The sequence below is a fragment of the Saccostrea echinata genome, unplaced genomic scaffold, assembly GCF_033153115.1.
Source record: "Saccostrea echinata isolate AGI-Se365-2 ecotype Australia unplaced genomic scaffold, CSIRO_AGI_Sech_v1 ptg000030l, whole genome shotgun sequence".
NCBI lineage: Eukaryota > Metazoa > Mollusca > Bivalvia > Ostreida > Ostreidae > Saccostrea > Saccostrea echinata.
The window spans coordinates 5,266,690-5,280,650 of NW_026889779.1; the positions used below are offsets into that span (position 1 = coordinate 5,266,690).

A 13,961-nucleotide genomic window follows, 5' to 3' on the forward strand; every position below is an offset into this window, starting at 1 on the left:
AAATGCACTATTTCCTTCATTATGTACAAGAAACTAAGAGGGATCTAGTATGCCAGAATGCAAACAAAATTATAAATTGACCCATTTTTAAAAATAATATGTTAATTGCATGTTGTTCTTTAAAATGTTTGCCAACAAATGTCAAAAGTTTTAGAAATGTAGGTGAATCTTTCGACATGTAAAACTGAGAAAAACCACACATTTATTTACCTAATTTTTTGTTAAGTTTTTTTTACTTTAAAGAGCAAAAATCATAGGTCTACAAAACTGCAGATAACAACTTTAATATCTTTTCACTTGATTACATATTAATTAATAATAAGTTGTGTAAATTATTTTATTTCACTGAAAATATGAGTATAAATAAACATGATATCACAGTACATTAAAATTTCAATACATCACAGATACATCAACTGGCAGGACATCGGTGGTGCTGCAAACAGTAGTGACCAGCAAATAGGTGGTCAGCAAATTCAGGTGGTGGTCAACAATATTAAAAGGTGGTCATATCAAACAAAATTGTTCCAAAAAATTACATAACATTTAAAAATCCTGAAAATGGAATTAGAATGATTTTATTGATGTGATTAATAAACTAGATGCTAAAATAAGGATGATGTAAAAATGATACTTTAAATATAGCGTAAATGTATCCCCTTTTCCATTCTACTGGAAAATAATAATTTATGAACTCATATCTCGTTGTTCAATACAGAATAAAGTGTACGTAATTTCTATAAATTAATAGTAAAATAGAGCATAAGAGAGAAAATATATTCTGATCAGAAAATACTGCCAAATTTTTTTAATGGTACATGTATACTGTAAATACCTTTATATAGTCAATACTGCTATAAAAATTAAGTACTTTGGAAAGAAAATACAAAAACTAATTTGTTCTAATACTAGCAGTTGGTACTCACTGACTAGTCTATCAAAAATAAACTTGTTCTGTTACTATCTATGATAACAAATGATTTTGGGATTACAAGTACATATTCTGTAACTACATATTCTGTTGGAGGATTTTGCACCAAATACCTCATACTTAGTAACATCTAAAAATAGTTTATCTTATTGTGGTAATACAGGTCCTGATACGTGAACATGCTTTGTAATGTGGATGTTCTTTATGAAGCACATCTTTTATTTTTTGAAGTGGATAAATATCCAGTGCCTATTATTGTAATTTTTTTGTGTGGGTGTAAAGTTTCTTTGGACATTTCTCCTTATTTGGAAATACAGTTCCTGCTTTGTGGATGTTCAATTTTTTCTCTCATAAATTTCATGTATATTTTACTTACTCTAATAAATATGATTTACAGGAATGAAATTGGAACTCTTAAAATAAATTAGCAGGTGCAACATAGCATTACATATTTCATGTAAATAAATATAAAAATACAATTTGAAGGGCAAAGTCAAGAAAATATTTTTTCAAAAATAGGTCAGAAAAAGATACATATAAAGTGAAAGACTAAGAACTCCCTTAAGCTGAAACAGTTATAGGACTAGTCATCTTAATGAAAAATTAACTTCATAGAAAGCTCCTTCAGCAATACTGTTACTTTGTAAAATTAGATCCATAAAAAACAACATGTGCCTTTCATTTCAATACTGATTCAATTTCAACAATTCAAATTCTGGTATGTCTAGACCAAGCCACTGGAGCAGTTCAAAGTATGAGAAAACAAATGCTCGTGTGATGTCCTGAGAATGTTCTAAGCCACGAGCCTCAACCTGAAGTGTACGGTTGAATTTGAGTCTGGCCTCCATTTCTGCTTGTTTCCTAGCCATTTCTTCAGCCAAGCGACGAGCCTCCTCCATAGCTTTCTTAGCTTCCTCTTCACGACGAATTCTGAAAAGATGTCAAGAGGTTAGGGCATAAGAAATATAAGAATCAGATTTGAAAAAATATACATGTACCAGGTATATTAAATGCTGTAATCTTTATCTAATTGGAAAAATTTGATGATTGGATTGTCTGTTTTAGCTATATGATGTATGTGGCCAGAGGTGCAAATTCTACTGATTACAGTAAAACTCGTTTAGTAAAAACTCGGACATTGTTATTTTATGGATATAGTGAAGTATTTTGGGAAACATGGCAAAATTCTTAACAGTTCCCTGTAAAATTTTACAGTTATAATGAACTCTGATGTAATGTATTCATGGGTATAATGAACTCATTTTGTATTGATACAGGTTAAAAAAGAACAAAATTAATATCTTTTATTACAAATTTTAAAAGATCTCAATATAGAAATATTAAACTTTCATTATTTTCCACAAGCATTTATGTTAATCAGAAAACTTTAGTAACCCTAGGTAAGTTTTGTATTAAAAACTTCCCTGAACATATCGTGTAACCAAACATGAGAAACGTGTACAATGTGAATTCACTATATATGGTCGTGACAAATATTTGTTACCACAAATCTTTTTTTGGAATTGTGTATTTGCAGAATTTTTTCTTCAGTCATGGATAGACTTCAAACTGACAAATTACGAATACCGGTAAGTCATGAATAAAACAGTTGATCTTTGGTATCTCAAACATGGATATCTTGAATACCATGGATATGTCGAAGTGATTGGGAAGTCCTAACCACATATTTCTTTAGTATTTTACCCTTGATATCTCGAACCCTTGGATATCTCGAAGTTTTTTCTCGGTCCCATCAAGTTTGAGATAACAAGGTTTGACTGTAGTTGGTTAAAAATATTCCTTCCTCCTAACACATTATTGTAACATATCTCACCTCTCCTCCTCTTCTTTTCTCAGCCTCTCCTCTTCCTCCAGTTTCTTCTGAAGCTCATACTGCCTCCTCTCTTCCTCTTCCATGGCAGCCATCTTCTCAGCCTCAATCCTCCTCTGCTCTTCTTCTTCTTCCTGCTTCCTCAACATCTCCTCTGTAAAAATAATAAAATATTCATTCATGATAATGAATGTAGAAATTGGAATTTCACCATTGAGAGAGGGTGCTGATTTTGTCCATTAATTCAAAACAGCAGAATTTTATCTAGAAGATTAATTTCCTTGAATGTTTAAATGACTGACTTAGAGTTCTCTCTCTGACAAATATCTTTGTCGAAGACCTCTCTCATCTCTAAAATATCTTCAAATAATCAAGATACAATGTAGTTCTACCTTTAATCTCATAATTTGTGGCACCCCGATAAATTTTTTTGCCCTAATTCAAGTAAGAGGTCATTCAAAGTATCTAATTTGCTTGATTTATCCCAATTCTGTCCATTAGCATGATAAACCCCAATCTACTAACCATGACGTCTCTTTTCTTCTTCCGCCTGTCTTCTCTTCATTTCTTCCAGTTTCCTCTGGTATTCTTCCTTTCTTCTTCTCTCCTTCTCTTCCTCAATTTTCTGCCTCCTCAATCTCTCTTCTTCTTTCCTCTCTTCATCATCTCTCTCTGCATCTGCCTGCTCACGTTTAAGTCTGGAAAACATTACAATCAAAGAGAGATAACTTTGAAATTTCAATTCCCACAACACACCTATGAGTATTTTATATGAGTAATGGTTCATATCTTTTATACCCCCCACTTGAAAAAACAGTTGAGACTTTCACAGAATCGTTGTTACATAGTGACATTGTGACCTCCTATTTTACTTTTTGATTGGATACATATTTCGGGTTTCCCAAAGCAAAACACGGACACTGCCATTCTTTCTATAATATTGAGGGGTACCCATCTCTTATAAGCAACTCCTCCTATACCACTGAATAAAATCTAATGAGACTTTCACACATTCTTTATTATATAGTGCCATTGTGCACCTTCTATTTTACTTTTTGATCTGACACTTATTTCAGGTTTCCCATAGCAAAACAAGGACTTTGCCATTATAATCATTTGAAAGGGGGGGGGGGGGTAACATTTTGTGAGCTTGGTGCTCACAATACCTCTAGTTAATTATTAACATCAAAATATATCACTGCAGTATAACTTTAAATAATCAATGACTGACCTTCGTTGCTCCTCCTGTCTCTTGCGTTCCTCTTCCAGCTCAGCTTTAAGTTGCTGTTGTCTCTCGAATTCTTCCTTTTCTCTCCTCAGCTGATCCTCTCTCTCTCGTCGTCGTTTTTCTACTTCCTGTCGTCGTTTTTCGGCCTGTGCAGCTCGTTTGGCAGCCCTGGCCTCTCGGTTGGAAATCATGCGCAATCTGGCTGCCTCATCCTTAAGTGAATGTAAAGGAAATGCAATGTTAGAAAAAGTATTCAAAGTCATACATAATCAAGGGAACATTCTGATACAGGTAAAGTTTAAAAAAAAACAATTGAAAAAAATATAGAGCAGATAAATGTTAGAATGTGTCTTTGTAGCTGCTTTTATTTATTTTTAGTTTTGAATAACTAAATTATATTGGAATAATTCAGACGTCATCATCAATTTCAATTAGTGATTTACTGGCACATTGTCTGAATGTTGTTAAGTCATGTATCAAAGTGACGACTTCAAGCACACTGTGTTTTGTTTATAACCTCACCTATGAACAGGTTTCTTCTTTAAGTGTGTGTGTTTGTGTGTGTGTCTGTGTGTGTGTCTGTGTGTTTGGGAGGGGGCTGTCAGGAGCTCTGCTTATGAAATAATGATACAAAAAGAAAAATAACTTATGGAAATCTTTATTTTTGTTAGGCTGTAAGCATTTCATGGTTTTATTCCCAAAAGTGATTTCATGGGGGACTTAATTTCATGGTTTCTTAATTGCTAGTAAGTAAATTTTCATCATGGATTCCTTTCTTTTGAAGGATATTATTTATCCACAAAATGAATGCCCCCCCCCCCCCCCCCCCCAACAATGAAATAAATATATTTTTAAAAAAAGTTGTTTTTTTTTTTTAAAAAGTTATTGAATTTTCAGTCCTTTGAGAAATTTATTTGTATGTCTGGTTTGATGTAAGATAATGGACTGCATAGCATTCAAAGAGGTTTACAATTTCTGAGTGCTCCTCGGTCCACATGTATTTCCAATCTTAAACAAAGATCTCAGATAAAAGCTAGATTGAATTATTAAAACCTTAAAATGCATTTAACTCATCTAGTTCATTTTTTTTTCTTTTGAAAACATATTTACCTTTTTATGTAGATGTATTTGCAATGTGACTGTGAAATAGTTTTAGTTAGAAAATCAATTTTCATCACGAAGACCACAACATATTACCTTAGGTCCACCCTGATATTAAAAATTACCATTGAAAAATAAATATTGAATGTGAGATTTATATCACAAAACAAAAAAACTTTTTTTTCCTTCAAAACACTGATTTTTAAAGCACAAGCAAAAATAGATAAAGACACCTCAAGTTCTTGAACATAAAGTAACATTCAAATTCAAATACCAATTTTCTTTCATAACATTTACAAGTCAGAAGAATTGCAGAATGCTAGGTTGTAGCAACTGAAATATGTGCAGGCATTTGTACAAAGAGAGTTTACAATTTCTGTGCATAACAACCAAATTGGAAATATTTAAAAATTGGTCACCTAGTGTGATTAATGTTCTTTTTAGATAAGATGTGCAATACAAAAACTTAAAGTGACATGAGATTTATGTACTTTTCTGCAGTAAGAAAAAATTATCGCCGTCATAAAGCATTTTTTCCTTTGCCACATATGTTCTCTGATGTAATTTGATAAGATACTTAATTTGTAATAATTTTAGATATATAGATATCTTTCATGCACTTTGTCAGTCTTGGCATTATGATATTAATATAGATCATATGACATACTTAAAATTGACATCACATGACATGACATGCATTGCAAATAGCCTGACATGCATTAAGGTCACAACATATTTAAAGTAACATTGCATAATTTCCATCCAATTGACATACACTACGTCAAATGACATGCTATATGTATTAGTTAGTTTTGAAAGTAACAGCAGTCCACTGACATGCTTTAAATTTGAACTTAAACAGGTCACATGATACACTTTTAGACTGATCACATGACATGCTTTGAACTGGTCACATGGCATGCAATTAAATAACCCTAGTTGACACAGAAGTCACACCATGGTGATGTTTGGTGGTAGTAGGGCAGCAAGGGGATATAACTGAGATGCATGTATCATGCTAATTAAAACTTCTTATATTTTTTAAAATATAGAATAAAATTAATAATAATTAAAAGATAAAAAAGCAATTTCTATGTAGAGATAAAACAATATACCTTAGTCTTCTTGACAATTTGCTTTAAGCACAAAAAGTTCAATTACATATCTACTGCAATATTTCACTCTAGTTACATTAGTAAAAAAATCTCGAATTTTATCAACAATAATAAAAAGAATTGATAATTCATCATTTACAGAAATTATTTAACACTGGTATATTTTGATTTTGAAAAATTATGTGAACTGATCTGCTCTTTGACTACCACCAATGTTAAAATTACGTGCAATTACAATAGTTAATTTTACCTTTTTCACCCCTTTCTTTAACGTGGGAATTAGAGGAAAAAGAGAATATTAAACATGTAATGGATATCAACCAAACAAATGGATATAAATACACAAAACATCATTCAAAAAATCCAAACATATGAATGAACAATCAATCAATCATACATCTTCAGATAATTGAAAAGAGAGAGTATTATTTATATATAGATAAATTCATATCTGGTATATTATAAAACTGTATATTTTCAAAGTGTAGAAATTCAGATGAGAAGTTGTTGGCAAGGAGAATGTGCAAAATAAAGCAACAACTAGGCAAAGAATTGTATCTGGTTTTGATTACTTGTCTTCATTGTTAATAATCTATATTTGGTAATCTTAAAACCTGATTTAACTGTAAACTGATTCAGTAAATTGTTTCAGAATAGAAGGGAATCAATTTATTGAAACTCTCTAATATTTTATCTAACATAACATGGTGATACTCATCATAATTTGATACATAGTACACTTGTAATGGTAAAATTTAAAAATCTGTTGAATACTGAGTGTCCTAATCTATTTTAACTAGTGACACTTTTATGTTCACATTGTTAAGAAGTTTATTATTGGTAATACATGTACTGCTAGAGAGTTTAATTATTGCAGGAAAAACCAAAATATATAGAGGCTGGCTGCAAGATAAATAGATTTCTTGAAAAAAAAAATAGCTGTGTTAACTCAGTTTCAGAAAACCTTTATGAGAACATTACATGTAATCATTATTATTAATTAATTAATTATGATTGTTTTCCTGTTAATGAGTATTGTTTTTGGTTGGGAATTGCTTTAGGACTTGTTAAGAAGTCATGAAGGGTGCAGATATTGACACTTTTGTGACAGAGTTATCAAGCAGTCATTACCTGTTTAGATGCCTTCAAATTCAAATAAAAATGAAATGGTATGTATGAAAAGATCATTTACTAAATTTATCTCTACCTGTAAAATCAGATTCAAACAATTTCACTTGCTGATTGTCATTTAATATGACATTGATGCCTAATTCATATTGCTTAGCAGACAACTTTATCTACTAAATATTGTAGAATTATCAAGATCTTAAAAATATTCAAATTTCTAAGAATGTCCAAAAAAAAAAAAAAATCATCTTAAAAATATTCAAAGAAACTGGGGGGATAAGCCGAGCCATATGCCTACATAACGATCGATAAAAAATCAAAAAATTCATTTTACAAAAACTTCACTTTTTGTTGAATTAATGTAATGCTTATTACCATTTGCATACAAATTTGACAAAACCTGAATACTGTAACAGCGAAAATGATTCTGATTAACACAAGAAAACGGCATCACGCTCAATTTCACAGAAACTGACATAAATTGGATGATATAACTACATTTTTTAAATAGAGTGGGTCATCGTACCATTTTTTTGAGAACGATTAAGGAAAGGCAATGGAAAGATATTGCTTTTTATACTTGCAAAAATTTGGTATGAAGACCCACTCTACATAAAAAATTAAGTTAACTTACTTAAATTTTCACCGTAGTCTTAAAAAAATCTAAGTCCAAAAATGCTTGCTAAATATAGAGAACTGTATGCTATTTAAAAAGGCATATAAGTGTGACTCCGTGGTCTAGTGGTTAGCAAGGAGCTCTTTAAAAGGACGTTTATTGAGGAAAGTTTTCGAGTCATGCACTGATTTTTTGATTTTTTTTTTTTTTTTGGTTTTTAATTTTGTTTTACTTTATAAAAAAATGTCTATAGGAATAACATATTTTTTCACTGGAAATAAAATATATACATGTAGTAATGAACTTATTTACAGTAAATTATTTAAAATGCCGGATAAAAATTATAATAGATATTTGAATACTTTTATTCCCGTTTTTATTTATTTTAAATAAAAGCGCTTCTAGATCACCATTATCATTATATACGATGTTAACATTTTTATAATATCTCCACAATAAGTGTAAACACTCAATATGCAGATTTATTATAAATAGAAGTCCTTACCCATGTTAGACATTTGTGACAGTAAATGAAAGTCAACTGTTTAGCTTGTTTAGAATATAAATATCATTTTGAAAACTACGGTAAACATTAAAATGCTTAAGTAAATTCGAACAATTGAGAGATTTTTTCCAATAAATGTTCTTGCATAGCCGAAAAATGGGCATGGGCACATGGCTCGTCTTATCCCCCCAGATTCTTTCTAAGCATGTCCAAAAAAAAAAAAAAAAAAAAAAAATCATGGAAAGATTTAATCCATTACCAATAAACCAAATCCTACCCATCACCAGTTTTAGATTTCCAAAAACTGACAACATTTAAGGTGACTGTGTACATATAAAGGGGAGATAATTAACTTACATCCTCATCCTCTATGGGTTCCTCTTCCTCTGTTTCTGGCTCCTCCTCCACAGATGGGATTGAGGGGGCCTTAGGAGGGGGTGGACTTGGTGAGGGGGAATCCCTGACAATGTGGAACTCAAAGCTTTCCTCGCTCTTCAAGTCTGACACAGACTCCTGTAAGGTAAACGAAACCATCAGTTTGTTTTCTCTTTTAGTTATTTTACAGGAAACTGGTGGAAGAAGTTTTGCTTGTTATCAAATAAACCAATGTACTTTCCATTTTGCCTGATTTGTATCGCTTTGTTTTAGAAAAAAAATTGTCCTTGGAAACAAGCATAGTGTATATCTACAGTATTAGTTGTGAAAAATATCAAAATCTCACTTTAATGAATGGTGAAGTTTATGATATTCAAAATTAATTCAAAATGAATTATGTACATGTATATTAGTCTTTAGAAATCTTTGATATTTTTGTGGTCTTCCCAGTGAACTGAATGTGACCATGAAATTGTATGAATAGAAAGTGGCACATTAATATGAATTTCTTCATATCATCACTGTAAAAAAGGCACTGCAAAATGATTACAGTGAAAGAAAGATGTCACTGAAAAAGAACCAGATCATTAGACGACAGGTGACCTGTGATGTCTCACTCTTTATACCTTTGATTTCACTTTCTTAAGGTTAACATTTATGCTGGAAGCAATAGATTTTCTCTGCAAAACAATATACCCACCATTGTAATAGATATTTTTTGAAAAATATTTTACTTTAGATTTCTGGTGCATTATCAAGTCTTTTTTTATTATTATTATACAAAATAAAAAAAAAAAAATAGGGACAATTTGAACTTCTTGAAGATGGCAAAAATTTCTTTATTAATAGAATTCTGTTTTGTAGTTCTTGAGGAAATGAATACCGAGACATAATATTTTCCTTATTTAGCTTGGTAGTCATTATATCAGTAATTAGTTAAAACCAGTTACACTGTATCTGACTCTTACTCTATCAGTCTCAGGATCGGAGGGTGGCTCCTCTTTTGGTGGGGGTGGTGTGGGAGGTTTTGGTGTGGGAGGTTTAGGTTCAGGTTCTGGTTGCACCGGTTCAGGCTCTGCTGGTTTCGGTTCAGGGGACTCCTCCTTCTTCTTGGCCTTGGCCTTACCTTTGGCCTTTGGTTTAGCCTCCTTGGTGACTGTGGGCTTTTTTGTTGGGGATGGAACCTTCTTTTTGGTTTTGCCTCCTTAAAAAAGTTGATAAATTGTCAGTTATTAACTACTTGTGGCTTTTTCAGGCTTCTTGAATGAAATGTTAAAAGAATTACACCTTTAATGAAAAAAAATTGTTTAATGAAAAACTTAATTTACAATTTTCAGGTAAAAAAAATCATTTGTAGTATATTTCAGAAAGACAATTCACTTAGATAATTTGAAGAGAAAGATGTACAAAATGTTTATATTTATACAATAAAATATAAAAAACAAACAATCTGAAAAACAAAATGGAAACACATAAGCAGAACAGACAAGAAAGAGTTGAAAATAAGAGAATGCACTGGAGGTCATTAAGTTATAAAATATCATTTGATAAAAGGAAGAAAAAATAGGTCACAGTGAATTAAAACCAGAAGTCTCTGATGAGACTGTAGCTCTACTGGTCTGTTTGTATAACAAAAGAAAAGTAGCACTTGGATTTGAAACATTGCAACATGCAACAATAAATAGAATTATGTATCTTAATGTAGTCTACTTTTGTGACAAGTTATATTGAAATCAAATGAAAACTAGGAGTAGTAGCGTTTTGAAAGTATTTCACGGAAATTTCTATTTTTAGTACCGGTAACAATGACAACACCATTCACCCAAATAAAAAAAACAGAAATACATATTATGTATCGTAGTGTATTCTAACTGTGTGCCAAATTAGATTGAAATCAGACCAAAATTGTAGGAGGAGTAACGTTTTAAAGGAATTTCACAGAAATTTCTATTTTAAGTAACCATGGCAACACTGTTCATCGAATTCAAAAACCAATGCACTAAATTATGTATCTTAGTATAGTATTCTTGTATGCCTAATTATATTAGAAGCAGACTAAAACTGTAGCAGGAGTAGTGTTTTAAAGGAATTTCACAGAAATTTCTATTTTTAGTAACCATGGCAACACAGTCCATTGTATTCAAAAACCGATGCAATAAATTATGCATCTTAGTGTAGTGTACTTGTGTGCCAAGTTATATTGAAATCGGACCAAAACTGTAGGAGGAGTAGCGTTTTAAAGGAATTTCACAGAAATTTCTATTTTTAGTAACCATGGCAACACCGTCCATCGAAATCAAAAACCGATGCACTAAATTATGTATCTTAGTGTAGTCTACTTGTGTGCCAAGTTATATTGAAATCGGACCAAAACTGTAGGAGGAGTAGCGTTTTAAAGGAATTTCACAGAAATTTCTATTTTTAGTAACCATGGCAACACCGTCCATCGAAATCAAAAACCGATGCACTAAATTATGTATCTTAGTGTAGTCTACTTGTTTGCCAAGTTATATTGAAATCGGACCAAAACTGTAGGAGGAGTAGCGTTTTAAAGGAATTTCACAGAAATTTCTATTTTTAGTAACCATGGCAACACCGTCCATCGAAATCAAAAACCGATGCACTAAATTATGTATCTTAGTGTAGTCTACTTGTGTGCCAAGTTATATTGAAATCGGACCAACACTGTAGGAGGAGTAGCGTTTTAAAGGAATTTCACAGAAATTTCTATTTTTAGTAACCATGGCAACACCGTCCATCGAAATCAAAAACCGATGCACTAAATTATGTATCTTAGTGTAGTCTACTTGTGTGCCAAGTTATATTGAAATCGGACCAAAACTGTAGGAGGAGTAGCATTTTAAAGGAATTTCACAGAAATTTCTATTTTTAGTAACCATGGCAACACCGTCCATCGAAATCAAAAACCGATGCACTAAATTATGTATCTTAGTGTAGTCTACTTGTGTGCCAAGTTATATTGAAATCGGACCAAAACTGTAGGAGGAGTAGCGTTTTGAAAAATTGTTTACAGACAGACGGACAGACAGACAGACAGACAGACAGACAGACGGACGGACGACGGACACCTTACTATCGCATAAGCTCTTCTGGTCTCTGACCAGTAGAGCTAAAAAACATGGACTAAAGAGTATGTTATCAAATACATAGTATTAATTGCAACAAAGGGTGGGAAAAAAGATCAAACACAGTGCTGAAGGAATATTCTGTTGTGTATAAACATACATAGTAAGAAGGCTATATACTTATAGATCAACTCAATAAAGTGTAATAAATCAAATTTATGTCTGCAGTAAAGTATATATAAAAGAGGCTGAGAGAAAAAAAATCATGATAGGAATGGCAATTTCCTGCTGGTTTATAACCAACTAATTGGCAAAGCTGAAAAATTTGCAACAGGTTGATTCATTTATATTTTTTTAGTGTTCTTTTATTTTACAAAGTCTTTAAAATTCTACAAACTGATAAACTTTTGTTTTCATTTGACAAGTTCAATTTAATTCACAAGAGCTTATCAGATTTTTGGTCTATGTAACATTGTGACTGATTTCTATGGTCTGAGAATTTTGCGTGACCAGAAAAATATATCAACCTCGAACTTCGTGCTCGGTTGATATACTTTCCTTTAAAGTTGATATATTTAAGAATTGACCTCATAAAAGGGTTATACAATTTATAAATAGGCTCTGTTACCCAATTTGCAATTATCCCCCACCCTCTTCACAATGATTGCCATCCCTAAATACAGGTAGTAATAAACACATGTATATATAATATATATAATAGAAAATAAAGCAATAGTATCTGAATGTTAAAAATTCTCTAACTGCAAAATAAATATGGACAGTCTGAACTTAGTCTCACCCTTGGGTTTTTCAGGCTTTCTAGCCTGATTATTATACAGATGTTTTAATTCATCTTTGTATTCAACTCTTCCTGTAACATAAAAGATCTGGCCAATTACCACACTGATCTATAATTTTCTAGCCTCTCAACAAAACAGGCGTCTTAGCAAAAATTAACACACACAAAAAAATAGCCTTTTGTTTTACGTCACATAGGTCTGAAGAATTTAATTGGAAAATGTTGCTGAGTGACACCTGCAAAAAATACAAAGAGAAACAAAGTATTAGCAGAGAAATGAGTTTGTTAAATCAGTGTGTTAGAGAGTCACTTGGTGGGGTGTTACATCCAATACCGTGGGGTGGTTCAATTACTCAGGGAACAATTTACCCTTCACATCTTTTTGTGTTGGCCCTTTGCCCATTAGATTTTTAATCTCATTCTGGAAATCTTGCTGGATTTGAGCTGAAAGGAAATTTTCAAACTTAAAGTAAGCATTTTTTAAAAAAAGAATTATCTCCATCGTTTTAGGCACCAAATCTGAAAGCAAATATATTAAGTAAGTGAACAAGCTGCAAAGAGTGTTTGAATGGGGAAAAAAAAATCTGTCAAAACTGCAAAAGTGATACAAAAGTGTAGGTGTAAAATTTCTTCAATTTTTTTTAAAAATTCTCATAGATTCTAAAATTTTAAACTAGATGCATGTGACAAATCCTAACTGTTTCAAAAGCTATTGTGTTTTGCTGTATCAGTGACTTTCCCAGTGTGCTACCATTTTAGCTCACACACTCAAATTGTGTTGTCATGTGATCTGCTCTGTGTTGATTTCTCACCCATTTCCTCTGATTTAGCAGACGTCACAGTTTTAGTACCAGTAGTACTGCTCTTGGCCGTACTTGCAGATTTGATGCTTTTTTGCTCAACCACAAGTTTTTTAGGTTCTTCCTCTACTGATTTTTTTCCTTCAAGTATCAGAAAGATCCCATCATTCTCAGTGAGCTTTTGTTACAAACATCAAGAAAATGATCAGAACACTCTTTTTTCTTTTATTCTTAAAATGTCAATGCCTAATTCCAGTGACTATTTTTGACTGCAAAACAAACAAACAGCACATGTGTTCCTCAAAATCTGTCACTCTGAGATGTGTACAATCCCTAATACAGTTCTACAAGTAAAATATTACCCCCATGTGTCACTAAGAAACATATATGCATTGCAAGACTCAAAAAGTAAACACCTGTATTCCCCAAGGAATGCTCAGGGAGAA

General features: G+C 31.9%; 1 protein-coding gene across 3 annotated transcripts in view; it reads right to left on the reverse strand.

Annotated features, from left to right (window-relative positions):
- Positions 1 to 323: 323 nt before the first annotated feature.
- Positions 324 to 13,961, reverse strand: part of LOC133197144 (titin homolog) — a 51,796-nt gene continuing 38,158 nt past the window's right edge. The window contains exons 24-32 of one of the 3 annotated variants that reach the window (XM_061333006.1): positions 12,716 to 12,787; positions 9,799 to 10,034; positions 8,813 to 8,968; positions 6,457 to 6,471; positions 6,207 to 6,227; positions 3,994 to 4,202; positions 3,288 to 3,460; positions 2,766 to 2,916; positions 324 to 1,861 (exon numbers count right to left, since the gene is read on the reverse strand). In XM_061333006.1, the coding sequence (XP_061188990.1) occupies positions 1,615 to 1,861; positions 2,766 to 2,916; positions 3,288 to 3,460; positions 3,994 to 4,202; positions 6,207 to 6,227; positions 6,457 to 6,471; positions 8,813 to 8,968; positions 9,799 to 10,034; positions 12,716 to 12,787 (1,280 nt within the window). In that variant the 3' untranslated portion in view covers positions 324 to 1,614. Of the gene's footprint in view, positions 1,862 to 2,765; positions 2,917 to 3,287; positions 3,461 to 3,993; positions 4,203 to 6,206; positions 6,228 to 6,456; positions 6,472 to 7,271; positions 7,350 to 8,812; positions 8,969 to 9,798; positions 10,035 to 12,715; positions 12,788 to 13,084; positions 13,160 to 13,961 lie in introns of those variants that run through there. The other 2 variants (XM_061333007.1, XM_061333009.1) reach the window with 2 other exon arrangements.